This window comes from Procambarus clarkii, chromosome 34 (genome assembly GCF_040958095.1).
Source record: "Procambarus clarkii isolate CNS0578487 chromosome 34, FALCON_Pclarkii_2.0, whole genome shotgun sequence".
NCBI lineage: Eukaryota > Metazoa > Arthropoda > Malacostraca > Decapoda > Cambaridae > Procambarus > Procambarus clarkii.
In genome coordinates this window covers 39956293-39982940 of record NC_091183.1, presented here as the reverse complement: position 1 = coordinate 39982940, position 26648 = coordinate 39956293, and the positions used below count along the sequence as shown (strand labels likewise).

Genomic DNA, 26648 nt, shown 5'->3' with positions numbered 1-26648 from the left:
CGAGAGTCGAAACTTATTTTAGAATTGATATATCTTTGTCCTCCAACAAGATATATTTCCTTTAGTGCACTCACAATAACGAGCATATCTCTGTCTTTCTGAAGGCATATAATATTTTAGGCTTTATAAGCGTATCTTTGTTAATTACACACTATATTGGCAAGTGCGTAGGCTTCTGCATTCCATGACCGACAAGCTACTGAATGCCACTATAAAAACGTATGTATCTTCACTTGAGCTTTATATATGTCTATGTTAAAGTATTTAAAATGAAGCTTATATTTCTATCTTTCTTGAGACATATAAAACATATGTGTTTATTAATGAATTTACGTGAAATAAGCATTGTTCTGAGAGAGAGTTGCTATGTCGATCAGTCTGTGCGGGGTCGGAGCTCGGCGATTATTAAAACACATGTATCTTCATTAGAACTTTATATATATCTATGGTAAAGTATTTAAAATGAAGCTTATATTTCTATCTTTCTCAACACATATAAAAACATTTGCGTTTATTAACGAATTTACGTGAAATAAGCATTGTTCTGAGAGAGAGTTACTCCGTTGCTCGATCTGTGCGGGATCGGAGCTCGCCGATTAGAAAAATACACGTATCTTCGCTTTAAATACAAATATGCCCATGGTAAGGCATTTAAAATGAAGATTATGTTTCTATCTTTCTTGAGACGTATAAAAATCTTACGTTTATTAACGATTCTGCGTGAAATAAGCATTGTTCTGAGATGAATATTGCGGATTTCCGGCTCTACGACCGATGAAAAATGCAATTTTTATACAACTACAAATATCTTTAGTTTTACTTTAAATTTTGTCCTGAAAGAGTTTTCATGTATAGATCCAGTTTCTGCCGTTCTTCTGACATAAAAAGACCTTTGGTTTAATAAGTTATTAAGATGTTTTCAACAATATTACTAGGGCGTTCACCGATTCTAACATGGGCGACCCTTTTGGAAACGCAACACATGGGTTGACCTGATTGATATATGGGTCAGATTCCATTAAGGTTCGGAACATAAACATGACCATCATGCAGTCCTCACCAGCCTGCTGATCCTATCAAGATTAAGAAGCCTGAAACATAAGCGCGTCTCCCAACATTTGTACTCGTGCAGTCATCGGAGCATAAACCCGTCATGCAAACTGCACCTACCATCAAGAAGAGGAGTTTGTAGACTAGCTCATCCGAACTCTATACCTCTCAAACAACAACAACAACATACACTGTGAAGGTAGGCAAGTGCTTACCTGTCAACGATCATTCTTGTATATTTTATATAAATTGTAATTATAAGTTAATTGTGATGCTGGAGGTCCCTCTGTAGTACGTATATTTTTGTATACCTGAATTTACCTGAAGGCCACTATATCTGTTAAGTGCCTCTACGGGGGCAGAAAGTCAATGGCTTGTAAAGGGTCCCTACATTATTCGTGAGGATTTTCTCAGGTGTATTTTGAACTAAGGCAGGTAAATCAGACTAAAATTAATAGTACAAACTGTGAACTTTGAGCAAAAGCCTGTTAGTATATTGTGTTATTGTAGTACCTTGTGTTTTATTTGATTGTATACACTATTGTATTTATTATTGAATTGAATTTTCTATGTTAATTGTCTTATCAATTACAGAGTCTATGCAAAATCTAGCTGCTTGTCATAGCACACATTTTCTTTTAACTCAAAATGTAACATTAATTCCTCTATGTAAATAACAAGAATGAAAGCATTTCATATATTATTAGGGTGACTCAGTGTATAACTAGCCTATAAATTAAGATACAGCATAAAGAATAATTTATTTTAAAACGATGTAACATTTGATTGTCCAAAGAAACATTCCAATTTCGATATTGACTATCTTTCAGTTGCCATTAAACTCAGTATCTCATGTGTAGTACCTTAGTTTTATGTCACTAGGCACAACCCCAGGTGCACGTTTTTATGGCCGTCAAACTGACATATATGTATAGTAGGTTTCAGTTTTGAAACCTAAGTATGTAGGTTTCTAATACATGATGTGGTCTTTCTGAACAGGACCCCAAGATGGCAAGTGTGGTACACGTGATTGTGCTTGCTGGTAACTCATTTTGGGACGTGTTATCAGTAACTCAAAACACTGCCAGAGCTCATAACAGAAACAAATCATGGTGGATATTTGGAGATCATTGTAATGACAAGGAATCAAAGCATGCTGGCATGTCTGTCTGCATATGCAGTCTGAGCTGTTTCCCAGATTACTGGAGGGACTTTGTTGGCATAGAGTGTATTAATAAAGGCATGAAGGGACTAAGAATTAAAAAGACATTCAAAAGAATTCCTCAACTAAAATGCCAAAGTGAAGGATTACATTTTGCTGTGTTTTTAAAAGAATTGCTAAATTCAGATAAATACAAATTCTCAGTGTTTCAACAGTGGATACTGAAGTTTAAGCAGAAATATTCTAACAATATTTCAAGTGAATGTAATGAGCATTTAATAATTTGGTGGACTTTGAAAGATCAGATACCTTATATTATTGATGATAAGTGGTGTTTTCGAATGAATCGTTGTGCTCAAGAATGGCAGCACCTCGACAGCATCATGTCTTGGCTTTCTACACTGGGTGGTGCATGCTCTGCACTTGGAGACTATAACACCCATTTTGCAGACAGAGCATGGGCAATATCTCTCAAGCAGATGGATATTGCACTCCGCCTCGGTGATCCTAACATTATCTCTCGATGCAGACTCTATGCTGCCATAGCTCTCATTCAACAGTGTAAGTTTAAGGTAAGAGAACAGGAAACTTGTGTTAAAGTACTAGCTTTGATAAAATGTCTAACTCATTTTCTCTCCACTCCCTTCTTACCTCTTCATAATTAATAATAATTCATTGTCAGGAGGACAGGCAGCCAGTGTATATATAGTATACATTAGGCTTATGTCGAGGTCCCCCCCCCCCCCCAAGGTCAAATTACTGACCCTCCCCAGGATGCAACCCCAACAATAAGCTTACTAACTCCTGGGTTCACCTACTGCTAGGTGAACAGGACCATTAGGTGCTAAAAAATGCAACCAAAAATTTGTCTCACCTGGGTTTTGAACCTGGAATTCTAAACTGTGAGTCCAGAACGAACCCAACTGTACTACCCTCACAAAAGTTTTATATATTTTTTCATTGTTAAGTTTTCCATAATGTTTAATACTGGGATAATAAACTGTTTAAGTGGAGAGGATTGTCTTATCCATAGATAATGAATCATCAAAAACACATCACTTGATTAGTTTGGTAATGTACCATTTGGCCTGGCCATTAACTGTCTACTTAGAAAGTCATGCTCTTGGTTTGGGCTAGGAAAACCTTGACACGACATTTAAGGACTTACGGTCTCTAATATGGTATAGGTTAAGTCCAGACAAAAGGCAGTTTAAAAAATCCTCAATTTTCTGCAGTGTTCATTAAAACCAGAAATATCACCAGAGCATCTGCACGATGACATGTTAATTAATGTGACGGTATATCCACAAATAAATATTTACTTACCAATATTTTTTTACATCTAAGTACATGTATCTCAAGAGAATTGTAAGGAAAATAATATTTTTATTTTGTCAAAATAAAGATTTTAAAATATAGGGGTAATTTCCAATACACATAATGCTCTATTTTTGGTAATTAAGGGATTTTAAATTGTTTCCACTTCATTCTTGGGCCACAGTTTTAGAGTGCACAAATAATTTAAAATTTTATGTATGCAGCAGTTATTTACAATTTGTCATATATGTATATGTAAACCTAAATGTTTATAATTTATTTTCACAGTTAGCAGCAGTAGTGATAAAAACTGAATACCAATGGGTTAAGTCTTTGCCTGAAGAAGTAAGAGATCAGCGGTTGGTGAACATGTGCCATGGGATCTGGACCAAACTTCAGCACGAACACAAATTATATCATATGAAAATAAAATAACTTCTCCAAAATAGCATTAAGCTCTAAATACAGCAACTTTATTGTCAGAGTACCATGAATACTGGAAGCTTGCATTATTAAATTTATTTCTAAATATTGTACAGTAAAAAAAAAAAAAATTCTGTAAGAATCGTGATTCTTGTCTCAGCTGGTTTGTCCCTTGAAAATTACAAATACATGTAAAGAAATTTATGGCTATTGAACTTTTGATGAGTAATTCATGTGCTATCATACAGTAAATTGTGCTTGTTGGAGGAACTTTGAGGGATGAGTTCACACATTTCTGTTAATTTTATAAACTTATACAGTATGTCAAACAGAACCATATTTATAATACTGTACTGTACTATGTTTACATGTTCTAAAATAAATTTCATATCTGCTGTAGTATTTTGTGCTACTCTTGTCATTTACATGAATATTATACATCCTAGTCTGTTGCTCATTCTGCTACAAACTGATCACCGATATAAATTCAGCATCCTTTCTTTATTCTCATGTTCAATAATAATAACAACACTCTGCAGAAGGCCAATTGACCCATGTAATTCAGCTATTTATACCTTAATATTTCAACCACATTTCACAACAAAAATTTGCCACCATTTTGTGGCTTGTGCCTCGATATGATGTGCAAGCTCAAGAACTTTGAAGGGTAGTTAAGTGGCTTGTGAAGCTCTTCTCCTGGGCTGTGGAAAGAAGTGACAAAACATTGTCTTGAGATGCTATCAATGTGTTTTCTGTGCATAGGATAGTACTGTACTATATAACTTTCCGGGCTTAGTGCAGAGGGAACCATATATTACCCCAGTTCCGTTCATCTAGGAATCAAGGGTTGCAGCTCCTTGATGCAACAACACACTTCATTGGTTAGGGGATGGATAAAACAGGAGTTGGTTCAGTTCAGTTCCTGGTGTGCTTCCTCTCCTCATTGGTGATGTGCATATACTGTACTATTCCTACTATATATATACCAATGTATTGGCATTTGAATATTTTTGCAGTACAAAGATTGCTCATAAGTTTGGATCATATGGGGCATCTGAACTAGAAGTTCTTGTGTACTGTACATGTAAAATATACAATAATTTTTTGAACCCCAACCAATATTTTTTAATTGCATTATAGTACTGTAGTTTCAAATAAACAAATGAATTAAAATTAATTTATACTTGGTGGAGATAAAGCTGTCTTAATCTCCTTTGGCTTGGAATACTGCACTGTACTTTACAATGAAAAATGCAGTACTATTCACATTAGAACTAAGAAGGCAAATATTGTACCTGAATATATGCCACTTAAAATAATTAGCAAAAGGTGCTAAGCCAGGAAGACTATGTAACATTACATTATGGGATCACTTGCCATGCCAATACGAGAACAATGACATACAGCAATGGAGTGTGAATGAAAGGAAAATATTAAAGGAAAAGCTTTTCATCACAGAGAAAAGGTATAAGCCTTTACCATGAAAGTCAATGCCTTCCAACATCTCTCAAGTGGGGCCCTCCATGGGAGCAGGGAACAACACGAGGTCGAGTGCAAATGTGAACCGATAGAAAATCTTGCATTCTTGCAGGAAAAGAAAGCTGGCGTAAGGATACAGGACCCTGGGGAGCCGGTCGGCCGAGCAGACAGCATGCTGGACTGTGATCCTGTGGTCCCGGGTTCAATCCCGGGCGCCGGCGAGAAACAATGGGCAGAGTTTCTTTCACCCCATGCCCCTGTTACCTAGCAGTAAATAGGTACCTGGGTGCTAGTCAGCTGTCACGGGCTGCTTCCTGGGGGTGGAGGCCTGGTCGAGGACCGGGCCGCAGGGACACTAAAGCCCCGAAATCATCTCAAGATAACCTCCCAAGGGGCAATAATCAAAGCACTGTACATGCATGAGTAGAGAGGTTGCAGGAGGCTGCACAAGATAGCAAATGATGTAATGATCATGATAATCCTATAGAGACAGGATACTGGCTTCAGCATACAAGCTCTGGATTGGGTGCAACTTGCTAATGAGGCAGAGAATCAAGATGAAAGGTTGAGACAGCCATAATCGAGTTTAAATAGCAGAAGTCTTGGTTGGAGAGAACTTTAAGCCATGATTGAGGACCCAAGACAACACATTATTGATTGCAAGTTGGAGCCTGGACAGTAATAGGCCTGGGAGGGCTAAGGAGGAAGGCAGAATTAAGAATCGGATAAGCTTACAGCATATACAAGGGAGGCAGCAGAGAAATTACAGTATGTATATAAATACAGCAGACAAAGACTGGGAAGGAAGGGTGGAACATGGGCTGGATACACCAGAGAAACAGTGACCTGGCAGTTTACCTAGGAAAAAAAGTTATATGATCTCAGTGTATCAATGTAATGATGTTTTGGAATTTCCCAGATTTGAATTAGCAAGGTCCAAATTAATTTCTGTAAATTTGCACTAATACTGCCTGTACTTTAACATCTAATGTGCTTTAAGATTCCTACTTTAATAAAGGCTAATGTTTCAAATTGTTCATAACAAAATATAGACATTATGCATTAAAAAGGGCAAAACTATGCCCTTTTGTGTCACAATATCAAAAAGTTCCTAGGTATCATTCAGGATGCCAATATGAGCAAAAAGACAGGACAAGCGATGCCAGTGGAACCTATATCACCAAGAGACATGACTCGGACAGAGGGAAAACAAAATGTCAGATCCTGAAAATTGGGACATTATATGCCTGGTGTATGACTTAGTGGAGTAATGCAGTTCCAATAGGTACAGGGTCTCTAGTCCACAATTTAATTGTGTACAGTATAGCAAATACATAAACTAGCCAAAGGCATTTCTAATTTTGTTTTGATGACATAGGGGAAAAAGGTCCACAGGGATAGGTGACATTTGATAATACTTTTTGTAATATTATGAACAGTAGCAAACACCTATCTTCCCAATGGTTGTCACATTATAAATGGCACCATAAGGAATTAGTTTTAAAAATATTGAACTGGTACAAATGGCTTCTTCAGAAACAGTGGCATTAGGTCACTGGAAGCCTTATTAATATAATATGGCTGGGTGGCCAATAAAACTTTAATGTTCAAAAGCGGACGAACAGTACAACCAAGGTTGGACTTATCCATTCTATGTAATCTTTGAGTGTAATCAATCTCTCATTTTAGATAGTCCTGTAAATCCTATATATAGTGACATTTTCTTTATCTCATTTTGGAAGGAGCCATTATTAATTCTAATCCTCAAAAAGCATATTATCATTGCCAGCTATTAAAATAATTGTCTTCAAATAACAATTAACCATCAAATTCCAGACATTTAAGAGACTAATATAGAATGATATGTTTCTATTTAAAAAGGAATATACAAACTACATTATATATACAATGTGAATGTAGATGATTTAATAGGTACATAGTACCCTGCATCATAAATATGGCATGTAGATATATACATCAAATGTATGCATGCATTTGAATATAATAGTGTGCTGTTACATAAATCAGCATAAATAGTGTTTAACTATGAACATTCACAGAGACGACTCAAAACATACAGGACAAAACACACATGTTCAATAAAAGCTTGATCCCTTGTTATAGTTTAAACTAAGTAATATGGTAAAAATAATAAAATTAAATACTGTATATCTTTGACCAGGAAAAAAAAATAAAAAATCTTAATTTGGATGGCACAAGAAATAACAAGCATACACCACCCTGCTTTAAGTATGAGAAAAGATGCCAATAACAACAACAACAACTGAATCAAAGATTTGGATGGAGTAGTCAAGACAAGAAATCATTCAACCTTCTCTACTAACACTCGGAACATAGGTAAAAATTGAAAAAGTTATAATTCACACCTCTGATAAATCCTACTTGGTCATTTTGAAATCTTTGGTACAGAAGTCTTATCCAGTGATACCTCAGGTTTGAACACGTATATTTCACTGAGAGTTTAAGTCACAACAATTATACAAAGAAAGCTGCATTGATAAAATAAATCTATCCCTCACTAACAAATCTATACCTCATAACACTCATTTGTGAGACAGATGATTATTAAGGATTTATCTTCATTTGAATAGAAAAATACGGGATTCAAAAACTATGGCTCTTTCTGTTGACATCTAATACCAACACCATCCTTTCTGTAGGCATTTGACACCAACAGCCTCTATGGCACTGAAAGCCAGTTTTAAGCGTTAGAGAGTAAAAGTAACTACCACAAGAATGGAATTACACGCTAAGTGACTGCAGATTAATAAATATCATGAAATGGGCAGGAGAAACAATGGGATATCATTTATGGTATCATACATCAGCTGTCTTGTATGGCTTCAGTTGCTTGTATATTGCTAAGAGTATATGATAAAGCTTTAGATATCATTTGAAAATGCATTCACAATCTTTGGATAAATCTACTGTCATATGTCAAAAACAATATAAATCTTCAAAATAAACTTCTTGTGATCAGCCAAATAACCTAGCATTGTAAATATCCAAAAAGACTAGCTTAAAAATAATAACACATGTTCTCAAAGTGGAATGTCCATAAAACAAGATTTCAAACTAAAACGATTTAAGTAAATCAAAATTTGTTTAGAGGAGCATAAGGTCAATATTCACACCAATTAGTTTTTCTCTACAAAATAAAATTGTTAATTCCAATTTGCAGTTATTATATTTCTTTAACTCTGGTTGTTAAGTATACAATTAAAAGAATAAGTCGCAGTAACATGGCAGGAACACAAACGCCAAACCCACACATTACGAACAGGAAAACCGACACCACTTCCGACAATCTTAGACCGTTGCCATGGTCTAGGATGGACTTCGACATTATCACTTTTGCCATTTCTAGATGTGGCTTAGGTGTTTACTGTACATGGGAAAAATTTGGCCATATTAAAATTTTAATAAAAGCATTTCAAATGCCAATTTCTAGTGATGTGTACTGTTGAATACAAAAATACATCTACCATAATTTTATAATTTACATTGATAAAGAATTTGTGTATGTATATATATACACACACACATATATATATATACATATGCCAAAAACTCAAGATACATATATATGTATAATATATACATATATATATATATAATATACATATGTATTTATAACATGTATATATAACATATATACTAATATATATTTATTGCCAAAGAAAAACTACATAAAATGCATATAATGTTCACAGTCAATATGCTAATATTTCAAAATAAGTTTCTAACAAAACTATGCACAATTATTAACATATTAAAATAAAATAATTAAAAATACATAATTTTCTAGAATACAATTATCACTTTTGCCAATGATAATCTATGGTTTTCATAATTAATTAATGTGACACAAATGCAAGAAAAAATGCAAGCTATTTGCATATAAACTCTAAACAAATTATAAATTATACAGATTTTTTTTGTTTGTTTTTTTGTTTTTGTTCAAATATTAATGAGGCCATTAGGTAACTGGGTTGTGGAGGATCACAGTGCTGGGCTTCTCAACAATAGCTTGGTTGTCTCCACTATGAATCAAACTTATTACATTAAAATATATTCTTTAGCAATTGAAAAGAATTAATACAGGAGAGAACCATCAGTGTTTTATACATAGCTAGGAAACATTGAATATAGTGACTGGCAAAACCTGCTAAAACATGGCTACAGGATAAATAACATTACGCATCCCCATTCCATCTGCGGTTTCACAGCGGTTCTAACATCCTACTATGCACAGATCAATGAATGGTTCTTTGGATATGCATTCTTAAACTCTTATTGGCATCTAACATCATTTACACATCATGTACATACCTTAAGCTTCTTTGAGACTAGATACCTCCTATCCTCCAACTTATGAAGGACAAGCAGTGTTACTACCATTGATAGTTTTGCACAAACATTGTCAGGTATCTTCATATTGCTTAAGTAAATGGTAAATCTGTGTAACAAAATATCAACTTTAATTTCATTTCATTGTGATAAAATAAATCAAAAAGCTTATGAAGATAAAAATATATCATTCACACCTGGAAAACTTGAAAACTTTTGGGCTAAACACAAATGAAACTTGGATCAAAATATTTAGATCTTCCCTCCCAATTACACTTAACTGAAAAGTAGTACACACCGTGAAGTCAAGACAGGGAATGCACAGGAAATGTACACCTTTTGTTTGTTGCATTCTAAAGCCACGAGAGAGAGATACTGGTGAAGAGATTACACAAATGCAAGAATGACCATATGAAACAAGGTATGAGATATGAACACAAACAGTTATTATGTAAGCTACAAAGAGGTTTATGGAAATATGTATGATACTGAAATATGAGTAGTCACACAGCAAGACAGCAATGCTACTTCTCATCTATTTAATTATAAACTGCTTACAATGTATTAAATATGGATGTACAGTACAACTCACCTAATGAATATCAAATGCTTTGTGTTACATACCTGATATGTTATAATGTGCCACGAGTTGGGAGATGGAAGAAGTTGGAAAGTGTATTGTTAGCCTGAACAAGTTTGCCAGCCTCCTAGCAATGATATATGCTCAATAAATTAATGTAGATTTATAAATACAAAGTTTATTCAAGCACATTTTAACAGTGTTCGAGTTGCTTACATATGGGGGGGGGGGGTAAACTAGTGACAATTTCAGCCAATTCCTATGCAACTCCCTGTCTTGTTAAAATTGTGTAGTTTCCTCCAACTGCCTACAAAATTATATATCCCTTATTTTAAACTCACTCCAAGTTACATTGAAATCATGTTTTGACCTCGCAGCCTGGTCGAGGACCAGGGAATGCTAAGTAGCATCACATTCAGGGATGCTAAGCCCCGAAACCACATCAAGGTAAGGACCCCCTTCCCCACCCCCCACCTCCCTAATTTTTCATACCTGGGTTTTTATGTGACAACATAAATAGTTTTCAAGATGCAGACAGTAAGTCACAATAACGTAGCTGAAAATTAGACAGCCAACCCCAAGATGTCCCTCTCTCTGTCTTGTACATATTCAGCTTTGTGTATATATATATACTGTATATACTGTATATATTTATATATATCCTCATATACTTTACACTTATTCTGCTATGACTTTCAGCTCCCTACGTCCACTGCTGTTCTTCTTGGATACGTTGGAAACATTCCTCCATAAAATGATACTGAAATACATAAAAGGAAATTAAATACTTATTTGATATAAAATATTTAGTATAAAATAGTTTCATTACTGGCTAAATATTATGAGTATAATTCTCTGAACAATCTCTGCAAATTTTGAAATATTGTATTATCTTGTGGTCTTATTATGTTTAATGTTAGCCATTTTTTAATGGTACTTATATAAACATCCCTAAATCTTTCAAATAAAAAAATGATAATGTGTTATGCATAGTAGGTGGATAATGAATTCATTGGGTAAAGGGACGTCCTAGACTGGCACAATCTGTTGTTATTCTGTAAATTATGTAATTACTGTTCTTACTCTCCACTAATTTCCGATATGAAGTCAACAACGAGCATTAAAAAATTACACACTAAAAATACAATCAGTCTAAGAACAAAAATCATAGAATCACAATAACTTACATAGGGTGTAAATATTTTGACCCATCTGATAAGATCTTCCGTTTGCCTGTAGAGAAAACAAAATGCCATTGCTTCATCATCCACCTCAAACTTCTCAATCGTGGACCAAGCAAAATCGATTACCTGTGTCTGAAATGACAAAACAGCGTAAAAATTGCAGGCTATCCACAAATAATTTTATACCATTTTAAAAATAAGATGTAATTTGCAATAATCGATACATGTATCAGTAAGACTTTAATGTCTATATCTAGACGAGGTACCCAGCTGTGCCCAGGTCTATCATTCCCCTCTCTCCACCCTTCTCCCCTATCATCCCCTCTTTCTCCCATCATCACTCCTTATACCTTTCCCCCTTTCTCACATAAAATTTAATATTATAACAGGAACAAAAAAATATGACAAAACTCTACAGAAAACATATCCCCAATTTCAGACTTCATAAAAATTGCAAAAGGGGGGGAGGGGTAACTAGAGATGCCAATATTTCTCAAAAGGTGGCACTAGGGCCAACCCTGACTGTCCTATGACACTCGCATAAACCCCCCTACCACTCCCATGAGTCACCTTAGAAATGGTGGAGACTAGCCCCGAGCATCTGGCCTCCTACTTTGGACAGACACCTTCCATTTTATGGATGTAGATATTAAATTTATTTCACCAAATTAAAATATCACAACTACCGGGCAACTAAAATATTTACTTAAAATATTTCTGCTATACTGCATGTTTCAAACTGAAATAAAACATCAAAGTAATATGCCCTAAATATTGTTTACTAATCAAGTTATATAGCCCAGGCCATCCCTTTAGGAAGAGCAAAGAAATTGGGAGGCTCATTTGAATAAATTTCAACAACATACTACACCCAAACCAAATTTTTCATATTTAGCATACCACTTAATGTTTTTTGTTGAATAATGATAAATATGGGAAGGGGAGGGGGGGGGGGGGGTCCCAATCACATGTAATGCAATCATCAGTTATTCAAGAAGTGTGTGAAAAGTGGGTGCTAAATCAAGTGCATAGGAGGGTGTAAATAAGCACATAAGAGAGAAGAATACTTCCTTCAGAGATACCATCCTGTTTAGAGAAGTTCTGTAGGATAACTAAATGGTGTTGCTGTATGACTGAGGCCAAGTTCAAAACCATCAATGTAAACTAGGACACTCAATGGTTTACAACACTGCTTCCATGGGCCTCTCATGCCTAAAGAATAGGACAACAACCCAACACTGTAGAATAATGATGCATGGCACTACTGTAGCCAGGGTGCTACTGTACCCAGGACCAAAGAACTTATTGGAGAAAATACAGCCTCTTAACTTACTTGTAATGTGCCATCTTCTTTACATGCTTGCAACCTGAATGACTTGTAGCCCACATATGCAGCAACGTGCCCTTTCTTGCGGGAGTCGCAGGGACAGTGGGGGAACACAATATCACCATAGCCTTCACATCCACGAACTACCTGCAATATAAATATTTGTTTTTATAATCATTTCTAAATTTTTTATATCGAATTCAACTTTCAACTTTCTTCAACTTTCTGAGAATAGGCCAATTGGTCTTTTCCTTAGGTAATATCCCACTGCATTTTCCAAAGGCAACTGCGATATTTTTTAAATGGCCTTGCCAAGAAGGCCACAACAAGAGAGGGAGACAATTCTCAATCAAGCCCTGAATGATTACAAAGTGAGAGCAAAACTAAGAATGGAGTGTTGCTTGAAAACTTCCTTATGCAGTACAAAATATTCCCCATTTGGCACCTGCAAGATGACGATGTTAACATACCTAAGACTATACAGGGACGGTGGTGACATCATTATTTGTCTGGTCACGGTAAAATCTCTAGGAAGAGATTTGGCCTGCTCCATCATCACCTATTCTACCCATATCACGTCTATATATTCAAGTACTGCAGCCACAACAACAACAACAACAACAACTTCCAGACGTCTAGACAATACCACCAGTCTACCTACCCCACTGCCGGTCACCCCACCTCGCACCTGGATCGCTGGGAGCTCACGCCATCCGAAACAAGCAGTTTAAGAGCCGATTAATAGTTAAAGAAGGAACCAGCGCCATCTGGACGGCCGTCGCCGTGTATATATAGGGCTACCTAGCCCACTAATATTCAGATTACTCCTGGGTGCTCTGCTGAGTAGACCTGTTGACATACCCCGGTGTGGTAACAGTTGTTCAGTTTGGCTCACAGTATTCTAGCACCATATGTTATTTGCACATTACCGTAATATAAATTTGATTGTTCATCTTGTTTGTATTGCACACTTTGTATTAGAGCCAAGCCTGGATATTTTGTTTTGTAATTTGTTTAATTTCAGTTTTCTATCAAAGTAAAGTATTTTTAAATGTTTTCTCTCTTTTGTGCTTTATCCAACAGCTGCCACACAGTGAAGATTACACAGTAGTCTAATTTTTTTTATTTTTTTTATTTTTTGCTTTTGTGTGACTGGCATTCCATCTGCCTAGAGACTGCGATACCATCTATTTTTCACGTCACAGTCTATACATAAGGGCCATTATTCAAGGCTCAGAAAAGGTGTCTATAGTACACACCTTGTGCAATTGCTGTTTTGTATGCAGTGAGATGTGTCAAGAGGAATTTAAATTGTATCCCAGCAAAGTGTGTTCATGATCATACCAAGTCTCTCCTACATGAGCACGTTAGTGAACACCAACTCACCATTCAGATACTCTCATTCCAGATGTATGCAGCCTATGTACAACAACTTTATACTTCAATTTTACTGTAGTTACCAAAACACACTATTTTAGCATACTGAAATCAAATTAAAAATGAAATACTGTGTTCATAAATGTGTACATTTATAGTTGGCCTAGTTTACAAAAATACACAGTCATTTAACTGTCTTAATAATAACATAACATGCAATATCTGTAATCATAAACTGTATACTCAAGATACAGATTTAGAAGATACAATTATTAATCATTTTAAAATCATTACAGTTATCAGAATCAGAAACTATTCCCGTAACAACTAACCTGCAAATACTGTTCTTTGCGAGCCACATCTTGAAGCGCCTTTAACTGATACAATTGATCTGTCGGTTTGACGTGGCCTCGGTTAACATCCTCTACTGCTGTCCAGAACAGCCATGTATGTGCAGTATCATCCGAGCTGCACAACCGAAGCTGAAAAATTATTGTTGACCAACAGTTCATCAACTGCAACAATTTATAACAATACTGTGGGACTAGATGATGATGCAATATTATCACTTAATTAATTCATAAATGATCCAGTACAAGTATCTTTCTATGGACCAGCTTAACCAGCAAGCTTCAGCAATGCAAGACCAACAATACTTTCCCCTATTTCCTGTCTGTTTCCTTTATTCCTGAAAGTTGTGAAAGCTATAAAAATTCCCTGAATTCAGCTAACTAATCCAAAGTTACACAAATTTTTATTTGGATTGGTTGTAAACCAGTCAGCTTTGGTTATCCACACAACTTTATAAATTTGTTTCATCATTTCTTTCCTAAACAAAACAATTTTCTCAACTTCAACACAATTAACTTTGCATAATCATTCAGTATTAACTCATCAAATACATATATTTGTACAAATGGTGTGTGTCTGGGGTGATCCTGAATCCTGGTTCAATCCTGTCATCCTGCTCCAATGATTTTATACATCAACATATCACATTATTGTGATTTCCTTGTCTGGATAAATTACACTTACTTCTCGGTGAGGATTGAAGATCCATCGATGAAGACATAAACATGTTGCCGTTGCTGTGCTGTAGTTCTGAATGTACAAGTTATGAGGGAACTCGTCGTCACTAATTTTTCGTTCTGAAATAGTAGTACTGTACTATAATATTGCCCACCTGTTTTCAAATATGACCTCGATTCTTTTATTTATGGGAAATAATCAATCTAGATACAGTACTGTATCTAGATATATTTTATCAAAGGAATGTTACCTTTTTATACTAAACATTAATTTGTCATAATACAGTACATACAGTAAAAAATTTTGTACTGTACCATACAATAGACTCCCAATTCTGCACAGCCATACTCTATGCAGGGTTGTGTGTTCTACATGCAAGTTTAAAATGAAAACCAACCACAGAATTTTGTTTTAAAAATGCTCAATTCCTTTCTCATGACCCAAACTACAACTAAAATTTTGGCAATCTGATACAAATAAAAAAATTACGATTACAGCAATATTAAGGTAGTTAAAGGAGAGAGAATATACAATTACTATACTTCCGATGTTTTATGGTTGCATTGCTCAATTATAATTTCACCGTCCCACTTCATATAACTTACAGTGCAGAGGACTCAAAAAGACTTATTAAACATTACAAAACCCATAACATTTAAAACAAATTTGTTCCTGAACTTGAGTAATGAAATCTGGAAAAAGACATTTTATCCATACAGTACTTAAAATTTATTCTGGATTTAAGGCTGTGGTACCAGAAAATTTCTTTATCTGCTTAACCCTCAAGCTGTTCAGATCGCCTCCCAGCGACTGGGTCTAGCAAATGGCTCAAAAATTATAGCACCGATTGTATGGCTATATTATCAACCCCTTAAGAGATTTCTAGCAACCATTTTACACACAAAAATAATAAATAAATAGAAGTCAAGTAAGCCCCAGCATCCTTACAGGATGGCATTCTAGACGATGCCATCATATTTGACACTTACTGTACTTCCAAGCACAGGTTTCCAGAACGCACATCTGTATAAGCCTTTCTTGACCCCCCCCACCCCCCCACACACACACACACACAATACGAACATTAATTGACAAGATTTACAGTGCCTTCATGAGAGAAAGCGAGTGAGAGTGAAGAACTATGCCATTGTGGACTTGCTACATGATATCGAAACTGTTACAAATTGCTAACTTTACATTTGCACACAAATCAAATCTAGGAGTCTACTGTATATTAAATATTCTTCTAAGGATTTTCTCGGCTAACCTGATTCAAAGTACTGTAAAAAAAAATCCACTTACCAAAATTATATTCTACAATCTCAAAAAGTGCAAAACATTTAGCCGTTTCTGGAGGTATGTTAATTTTTTCCACCACAGCTTGATAAACTTGATGAGCAAGAACATTCTTAGCCTGAGTAACCGTCACTACACTCTTGTCCGGCAACAGCACCTTCAGGTCCACACGAATACTGTTGCCCTACAAAAGCACATACCTAAATTTAGTGTTGATTTTTGTTAACCATTATCAATTAGATTCTATAATTATTAGACACCTAAATAACAAATTTTCCCTATACTGTACAGTGGAACCTCCAAATAACAAAGGATTTTGCTAACAGAATAGTTCTCCAAAATTAGAAGTTAGATTTTCCAAAAACAACTGGCAAAATCTGGACTGTTTCGTCACAGTACAGTTAGTATTTCGAAATGATCACTTACTATACTTATAGTTTTAGTAGTAGTAATTAAAAAGTAACCACATAGTACATGTACTGTACAATAAATCATACAATACAGTTTGTACATTACTTTTTTCTGTAGCTAGCCCAATACCACCAACATCGGACGTATCCTGACCATGTGATCACCACTCTGAGCAGAGTTCTGGGAGCAAAGGTAAAGAGAAAAATTCTCAGGGGCTTTCATTTCTAAGAGTTTTATCATGCCATTTTCAAGTACTGTACTGTATAGATAGCCAGAATAAGGATGATCTTCATTAAGGTAAATAAACAATGGTTATCATATTTGAAGTATCTTATTACAAAATCATTGCTTATATATTATGTCAAATATTCACACAGATGTTATATCATTTACTTAAAACAAAAATCCCAAAAGCTGAGCAAAGATCTAGGATTAATAAATTTGGATTTTGGAGGTTGCACTATACTGTCCATCAGAGAACATTCAAGAGCTTATTTCACAAGCCCACCCAGCAGTTAAGAGATTCCTCTATTAACACTTCACTTGTGTAGTCAATTTATCCTTCCATTGTTCTTATCTATGACTACCTACACTCTTATTTATAAGAGTGTATATCTATGTAAGAATTACACTCTTATATAGTCTTCACTTAGAATATTGAAAGAGTAATGTTGCGTCTTATTTTATTATTCTCTTCACTTCATGATTTCCCGATTATAAATTTTATTACTATGTAATCTACATCAAGTAGTTAAAATGTTCTGATCATTTTACTTGCGCATTCTATGATACACTGACAAAGTTGTGAGGCAGGATATTATTAAATTTGATTTATCTTCACCTGAATTCCTTAAATATCAAGAACTTTCAGTATATTTCAGTACCCATTCCAGCTTCTAAAAATTTACAAATTTAAACTCTTAACACTGTTGGCTACTGTAACCAAAACACACCCACACACACCTTGTGCTCACTATTAGCTTTATTCTTTCTTAAAAATACTTTTTAAATCCCTTCATCAAACACTAATCAAAATTCTGCCATTATCTCATTATTAACATTCTAGAAACAATGACTCCACTTAGCATGTAATCCTTTAATTCCTTTACAGCCACCAGTGATTAGACTCACCATCACTCTAGCTTTTAGTCATTAATGATTTTTTTGTTATAACGTATAATGGCTCTGGCATTGGTTGTAACACACATTACACAATTCCATAATGCAATGCAATTATTACAAAATACTCAACTAATCAACTGTATCTTTATATTAGAATCATTGTTTACTCGGATAGACTGACAGAGGCCCATCAGCCTAAACTTGTTCAGAATATTATACAAATCTTGCATCAAGCCAGTTCTAGAAAATACAGCACCAGTGTGAAGTCATCATAGAAAAGATCCAGAGATTTCCTACACGACTAGTACGAGTGATAGTGTTACGAGGACAGATTGAGAGAGATCAACCTATCCACATTTAAAGAAGAACTAGAGGTAATATGATCATAACTTATGAAAATAAGAGTAGCAGATGACGGGTAATAGCTTTAACCAATTTAAAGAGCAATCAAAATTAGAAACAGCAAATGCTTCTACACTTCTACAACAGAGTTTTCATTGGCAAATAGGGCTAACTTACATTTAAACATTATTTAATAATACTAATTTTATTGTCAAATCAAAAGATATAGCTTTAGAAAATATTGGTCAATAGAGAATGACAAAAGAAAAACATCTCTAAGGAAATGAAACTTACTTGGTGATCATCAGAATCATTAAGAAAATCCTGCATAATATCCGATTCTGCTATTACCCTTACAGCACAAACTTTCTCAAGGTATAGTTCCAACCCTCTACGTCGCCCATCTAATTGCTGTTCAGACAACCTGTGACGAAAAATATTGATTTAAAAACACTGTACTGTACTGTATACCCAAATAAATCTTTGTTCTTAAATAATTTATACAAACAATTAGATATAGGCTGAAGTGTATAGATGTACACACAGAAGTAAAATAAAAAATATACTGTACTTTACAACTGAAAGTGACAAAACTTGCAAAACATGTAGCCAAATTAGAATAAGAATTTAATTTGAAGGATACCTAACAAACTAATTATCCCATAGAAGAGTAAAAAATGGCTATCTCAGCATTCTACAACAGTGTTTACTAGGTTTCTATAACCAAGAAAACCAGAATTAGTAAAATAAAATACAAAAATGAAAAGTTCCTTTACTCTACCTCTGCACACAGCAATGACCTGCAGCTTGAATATGAAGCAATCATTAGATTATACTCGGAGAAATTACATACTAGTACAGTTAGCAAACTATGATCTTTTTGGGGCAATTTCTTAACACCGTAGTATGCAGCTCAATATGCACTCCAGCATAGGTAGCCCTCAATCACCCGAGGCAATATGTAAACCTGATATAAGCTAAATTCTCATGTCAGGATCCGGCCGATTCACAATTAAATGCTTGAGCAACATGCAAGCAAACTGCTATAAACAAAGAGTAAAAATGATTATAATCAAGAATATATTAAATGATTTGTGCACACTCCTGGTGTTAGTACTGGTATTATGTTTACTCCCAGGTCTCTCTCTCTGGTTTCCCTTCATTACTTCACATTTCCTGGGGTTGAACTCCAGCAGTAATTTGCCTATCCATTATTGAATTTACCAAGGTCTTTCTGCAACATTCAACAGTCCAAATCAATCTTTACTTTCATTCATTTTGTGTCGTGCAAAAATGATATGTATGAGCTCACTCTCTTTGGTCATTCACATGGATAAAAATACCAGAAGACCTTTTGTAAAGCACATACTTTAATCATTTAAGTCTTGTAGCTCTATTAAATGTATCAATGTTACCCCTCTAAATCCATGTTGCCCTTGTTACAAAATTTGTTTTAACTGGATGCTCTGCCACAGTCTCATCCAAACAATTGTACATTTACCTCTTCCAGATTTCTGAAGTCTCCAGTGTGTCGTGTTTTCCTTTAGAATCCTAATTAGTAGATTACAAAGCATAAGAGCAATCTCCATCACCAGCCATGATAATATCTGGTCTGGCTCTACAGTCTTAGTTGCATCTAGTGCTATCCAATGCTGCTCCAGTCTCTTCTCTCTCAATTGTTGAAAACCTAGACTCACTTTTTGAGTGCCTTACAACTACTGTAGTCATTTTCCATTAGGACATTTACCTTTCTTCTTAACCTAATCATATGGTCTTTTCCTGTTATCCTTCTCCATATATCACTGCAACATATTGGGCTCAGCCATTGTTTTTGCTACTACTGTATTATAATGCATTCCACTTTTAAACTGCAATTGTTATTCTCTCCTGATTCTGATGTACTCATTTCTAACTTTCCTTAGTGTGTTGACCTCCATACTCTAATTTCTTCAATTATTCCATGCTGTTGTCATCCTGTCTTCTGCTGTCCTAATTAAATATAGCATCTGTATTAACAGAATGACTATACTGTACTGTAGTTGTATAATGACCATGCTTGATTTTGTATTTAACTAACCATCAATGTTGTACTATGATGTTCAAGTGTGGCATTCAGCTAAATTGACCCAGTTTTTCCAAACGGCTCGTTCTACCAAGCAAATGGACTTGTTTGAAAAGTTTGGCTAGGTTATATTAGGTCAGGGGTCGTGTTTACCTTGGGTCATGGTAACTATCATTACAAGCAGGTTGAAATGAGAAACGGTCATGAAATCCTTCAATTATACATCTTTAAAACTTAGCTGAAAATAAGTTAAAGCATAAGTTTAGGCCCCCCAGCAGAGCAAGCAAGTAAATATCAAAAGGCACCAAGCTGGGAAAACTATGTAGCCCCATCCCAGCAGAGCAAGGTATACCACTTTATATCTACCAGTTTGTATTAAATACAAGTCAAATTGTCTTAATCAGCTGTTAAGATGTAAAACATTTCAAGGCAAATGCTCATATTTAAAGTTTACTTAATGCACACACACACACATTAACCAGTATTTTTATAGTTTCTACTAAATTCTTTTAATATCTTTACTGAACTTGAAACCATGAAACCTGCATAATGGAGTGAAAAGAAAAAAAATTAAAGCACATGAATTCATTGTGAAAACACAAAATAGGACACACAGTAAACACATGACTTTACAGTAACTGATATCTATATTAACAAAGGAGAGCCAGCTATAAGCAGATAAGGGCACTTAAAGATACAAGACCTCAGCAATCAATTACAATAATATATTAATCTCACTACATGGACACATCTTATCTACAATCTTTGTTACCAAAAACCAATAGTTCCATTCAAAATACTAAACACTATTTGTTTGTGTAAAAAACAAACACACAAACACATTTTGAAAGGTGGAAAATTCAAAAAATTTAACTTACGAAAAGGGCCATTTTCCTGGTAATTTGGGAAAGTTGAAGTCCATGAACTCCCTTTTAAGATTATTGTGTAAATTGGAGAATTCTCTGTATCTGCGAGCGCACAAATGACGCCCAGCCATGTAAATATTAAATACTACATATTTATCTCCACCAGTTTCTATGTAAGAATAGTCGGGAATTGATATTGGAAGTGAACGTTTTTCACTGTAATCGATGTAAGAAAATCCCGAGGTTTCTTCACTTGGTTCTAACCTCTCTGCTTCCTGCAAAAGAAAAAAATAAGTAACAACTTAAGTATCCCATTAAAATAATTTCTTTATAATTTTCAAATACTGTATTATATAGCACTTATTTACTACAATTTGCCACATCCTGTTTGGAGTCAAAAAATACTCCCTAAAATCTGCTCTAACTTTATATACTATACTTACATTGAGATTTTCCCACACTTTTTGCCAGATAATTAAACACTTAAATTTGTCAGTGAATTTCAGCAAACTATACCTAAATATTTAGATCTTACTAAAAGAAGTAAGAAAATTGAGAACAGATTGAATCAGGGAAGGAAAATGACTGATGCAAGAAAGACCTGATGTAAGGAAAAAAAATATGAAAAGTGGTTAAGAGGGCTCCACAAAGCAGGGTTAATGTCAACTCTAATGTATGGAAGCCAGATGCTGGTGTAGCATACTGTGAAAAATCAAGAGCAGGAGAGGTAATTTTAAAATCTATAGCATATATATTTTAATTTTTTGCTCTTTTCGCTCATGAAAAGCTGTGGCACAAAAGTCAATAAATTGCAAGATAAAGGAGTGTGCTAAGAAGGTTTGAACATATTGAATCATGAATTACAGATTAAGGAAGAGAATCTAGGTGAATTTGAGAGTAGGGCAATGAATGTTTCCATTCTTAGATCATATTTTGTGATTTCTACCATTTTATAAATAGTCCAGTTAAATTATATTTCAATTACCAATATTTAAGAACACTAGCCATACAATAAAAAAAAAAATCCTATCACTTTGTGTTAAATTCTTGCATGTCATCTTCCTTGTCTTATCCTACTATTGGCTTCTTTTCCAAGAGATTGCAGATGTCACTAATGTTTACTCCAAGTTATATGAACTCAGCAACCTTAAGGAATTCTACACTAAAGCACAAGAGGAACCTACTCTTCCTAGTACTGTAGTGTATATACTTGTTGCACCCTTCTGTTACAGATATTTACACTCAAAACACAGTATAGTATCTCACTGACTCACTAAGAAGAAGTTACAATCTCTTCCAAATATTTCTATCCACTGAAAACTCCATAAACACCCTTCATTGCATTCATTAGAACTCCAGTCTCGCCCCGCCTTCATAACCCTTATCTCGGCACTCTCTATTACATAACCACCTCAATTACAGTCCTGAATTTATGCTAAATATTATTTAGACCAATTACAAATTATATTGACAAAATAATACATACAGTATATCACTGTAACTTACCTTTCTTGATACAGATATTACAGTTAGTTTGAGCACATCACCGCCTTGTTTAATGAGTTCCACAACATAACGATGTTCAGCACCCTCAACATTCACTCCATTCCTAAAAATACAAATATCTGCATGTTAAGTGACAACACGTATAGAAGGTTAACGTGCGGAGCTAAATACTGACCAAGTACAAACTACAAAGATAGAAACATTATCATTAGCAAAATTATGTCAATCTGCAAATCAAGACTATGACTTGATTTGTAATATACTATTATGAGTATTAATATTTTGTTATAGATATGAGCAAAATAAAAGTACAGTACTACTATATATACATGCAAGTTCTGTGGTTTTGAATAACAGATTTGGAGTTACACAGTTACTGTACAGGGTATTCACTTTTACAACAAAGCAAAATTTTGTATCCTGTATTCATTTTATTAAGGTCCTTTGATTTTTCTGAACTGAAGTAATTATAATTTGTCACAGTGAACATACTTTCCAATGCTCACTGAAAGACTAATTTGTCAGTCTTCTATCAAGGTAATTTTCCTAACAATTTAGGTCTTGCTCAGCAAGGACTGTATCTTATTGAACAATGCTTTGTACTATACTCAGGCTGGATTTTCCTTGATTTACAATCATTTAGAGACGAGAGAAAATTTTAAAGCCATCACCCTTTGCCTTCCTTTTATGCATTATACCTTCAAGGTTATACTTATAAAGTAATTTGCAAACCAAGTACAGAGCAAGATCAAATACCCGAGACTCAAAATAATGAAAACCTTAAAAATCTATAAAGCTTTCTATTATAAAATGTAGCTAAAATACAGAAAAGGGATCAGAATTTTAATAAATATAAAAAACATGGAAGGAAAACTTGTAATGACCCAAAGCTGGGAGTACAAGGATATTGCTCATAATCTACAATTTGTTTTACTAATCTTTTAACAGTGAATATTGTTTAAATACAGTTTTATAACAATTATTTAAGTATTTTAAATTACAGAATTACATTTGCAGTAGTAAAATGGGATTTTGGGATTTTTTTTAGTAAAATTGTGGGTGCTTATTGAAGGGGATGCATCCTGGAAATGTTTTGATCCTTCTGTGCAAGTGTGGTTCACCTGCTGCTTCTCAGGGTTTAATTTTTCTCGACTCAAACAGGGATCCTGGGTTTAATTTCCAGGTGCGACACCAATGATCGGGCATGTTTCCTCTCGCCTAATGGCTCTGTTCACCTTGCAGTAAATAAGTACAGTACTAGTACTTATAAGTAGGTACAGTACTGGGAGTTAGACAACAGTGTGGGGTTGCATCCTGGGAAAGGTCAGTAGTTTGACCTTGGGGGGGGGGGGGGAACCTGAATACAAGCCTAAAGAATATATTGTATATACATACAAATAGGCTTCTTGTCCCAAAAAATGGGAATTATAGAACAAATCCACAGGAGCCTTGATGAAGGTTCACACCTATGTGTTGAGTGTTTCCATACTCAGGGAATTATTATTACTGTACAGGTATTTGTAAACAGAAAAGACATCATCCAGTGAAAATAACAGTCAAAGAGGTGGTGATAATTGTAAGAGAAAGTTCCTTACAATAGACAAGAAGGGCAATTTAGCTGAGAAATGTCATCATGATTGGGGAGTTCAGAGGAGGGCAAACAATTTTGGCACTGGCACTATCACTATTTCAGATTTTAAAAAGCAGCAAGGTAAAATTATGAGTTATTTGCCAGAAAAAAGTTCTTGCAGTAAAGACTCACTGAAGAACAATGCTGAAGGTTTTGTAACTTGTCAGTGTACAAGTAGTTTATACAGCAGTGCATTAGCATGGCTGTTGGCAGTGAACAAATCAAGAACAAAACAAGTGTGCAAAATGATGGTCTACAAAGTAACTATAATACTAGCTAAATAAATATACAGTACCATGCTTTATATTTGTGTAAGTTCTGATCACTTTTAGCAAATAACATATTGGACATACTAAAAATATACAAAAGTATTGTATTGCCCCACTGAAAACTTTAATAAAGCAAGACATGTATTTATAAACCTATTTTATATTTAATAACTATAAAAAAAAACCTTAGGCCAATGTGACAAAAGGTAAACTATATACAACGTCCATGCCTAAAAATATATACATTTTAGCACCCAAAGTTACTTAATTTCACAGGATAATATATTATACAGGTGTGCCCACACCAGGTGCCGTGACTGCTGTACAACACTGTGCACGTTATACAAGCATTACCCACAGGTGTCATCCATCATGCAGCGAGTGTGTGGAGACACAGACGCCGGGCAGGAGCAAGTTATACTTACACTTCGAGAATACGGTCACCCTTGCGTATACCAGCTTGTTCAGCAGCCCCTCCTTCCAACACGGCCGAGACATGCTGCAGAGGTGGGTATAACTCCCCATTGATCGGTCTCCACTGTCCACCCTCGCTCACCTGACCTCGGACATTGAACCCGAACCCCGTGTCAGTTTTGTAGATGGTCACAACCCGAGGACCGGGGTTAAAACCGCTCATTGTCCCTCGCTACCCTTCCTTGGCGATGGTTTGTTTTCACTGGCCCCTCTCTGCCATGATACCTGTAAGCTCCACTGTTAGCTCTTCTGCCGTCGCGAAAATAATAATGGATGTGTTTGTATTCCTCTTATTAATATTATCAATTATGCTCTGTAAACTACTCGTATATTTAATTTGATTAAGCTTCTTCGTAATAATATTGGTGCTGGTGTTAAGGTGAAATAAGTTTATTATACACTGGGGAAGGTAAGGTGTCTGCGCAGCATATTAAAACGAGTTTACCGTTCCGGGTCAGACGAATTCCACAGTGGCGGGAAGCAAGTGGGTGTTATTGTACGTTCAAATAAATCTTCCTTGCAAATCACTAGCAACACAGGCACGTTCATTTAATATCAATTGAATGTTCAAGCGTATGTTATCTTAAAATAAGATACTCATAATCGATGTACAGCTAACCACCATTACTGGAAAATACACTTCATCGACTTCATGGCGCACTATTAATGTAATAGTCGTCGTATAATTGCACTTAAAAGGAGATAATCACCTCGAATTAGCACATTGAACAGGCTGTAGACTGTAATTAAGCATGGCTGCAGCTAACGTGACGACCTGCTGGGGGTGCCTGGCCATGGACTATGGCACAAGTGTCAGGTTCGGCCAGGGGTGACACAAGGCGAATTTGCTTGAATTCCACCGCAGTGGCCTCTTCCTTCAGAATTACCCGACTCTTTCTGTTCCAGACGGATATATCAACTGACAAGCATTAAGAGAGTCTTCAGGAAGGATTTAGTAAAGCTTCGCTCTCTATAATGAGGATAAACTTGAAAGTCTACACGTCCTGGCATTTGTCGCAGGCGCTGCCAACTCTGCCAAAGCTGATCACTTTCACTCCTTGTGATGTACCCACATTTTGCTAGTGCTGGCTAATGGCTCAGCCTCGCATTTCATGTTCTCTCCTGATTCCATGAATGACTAACCATCCTGTGAGATGTGGATATTAGATGAACTTATAGCTAGTTTTTGGTCTACACTTCATCTTTCATGAAGAATAGGGTAGAAGCACATTGCTGTGTATACCTAAGTTTGTTAATAAAAAAATCACTTTCACTCAACCGGAATATATCCAACAAAAAATAAAAACTACTAGTGTACAGATTCCCGAGCTCTATCATGTCTACATTTTAAGTTGTGTGTGTGGAGTCATG

General features: G+C 35.3%; 2 protein-coding genes across 3 annotated transcripts; one reads left to right on the top strand and one right to left on the bottom strand.

Moving 5' to 3' along the window:
- Positions 1-960: 960 nt before the first annotated feature.
- LOC123762103 (uncharacterized) lies at positions 961-4347 on the top strand. The gene is made up of 3 exons (XM_045748418.2): positions 961-1249; positions 2050-2784; positions 3818-4347. The coding sequence occupies exons 2-3, from the start codon at positions 2059-2061 to the stop codon at positions 3962-3964; spliced, it is 873 nt and encodes a 290-aa protein (XP_045604374.1). The 5' UTR covers positions 961-1249; positions 2050-2058; the 3' UTR covers positions 3965-4347.
- A 2981-nt stretch (positions 4348-7328) lies between these two features.
- Positions 7329-26100, bottom strand: Snx27 (sorting nexin 27). Of its 2 annotated transcripts, none has more exons than XM_045748417.2 (10): positions 25988-26100; positions 22905-23007; positions 21411-21673; positions 18765-18894; positions 16602-16779; positions 15306-15418; positions 14603-14752; positions 12900-13040; positions 11570-11698; positions 7329-11142 (listed from the first exon to the last, which is right to left on the bottom strand). In XM_045748417.2, the coding sequence occupies exons 1-10, from the start codon at positions 26071-26073 to the stop codon at positions 11086-11088; spliced, it is 1350 nt and encodes a 449-aa protein (XP_045604373.1). In that variant the 5' UTR covers positions 26074-26100; the 3' UTR covers positions 7329-11085. The 2 variants fall into 2 exon arrangements, with proteins under 2 accessions (XP_045604373.1, XP_045604372.1); XM_045748416.2 differs by lacking the exon at positions 25988-26100 and adding an exon at positions 25229-25862.
- Between the last annotated feature and the right edge of the window lie 548 nt (positions 26101-26648).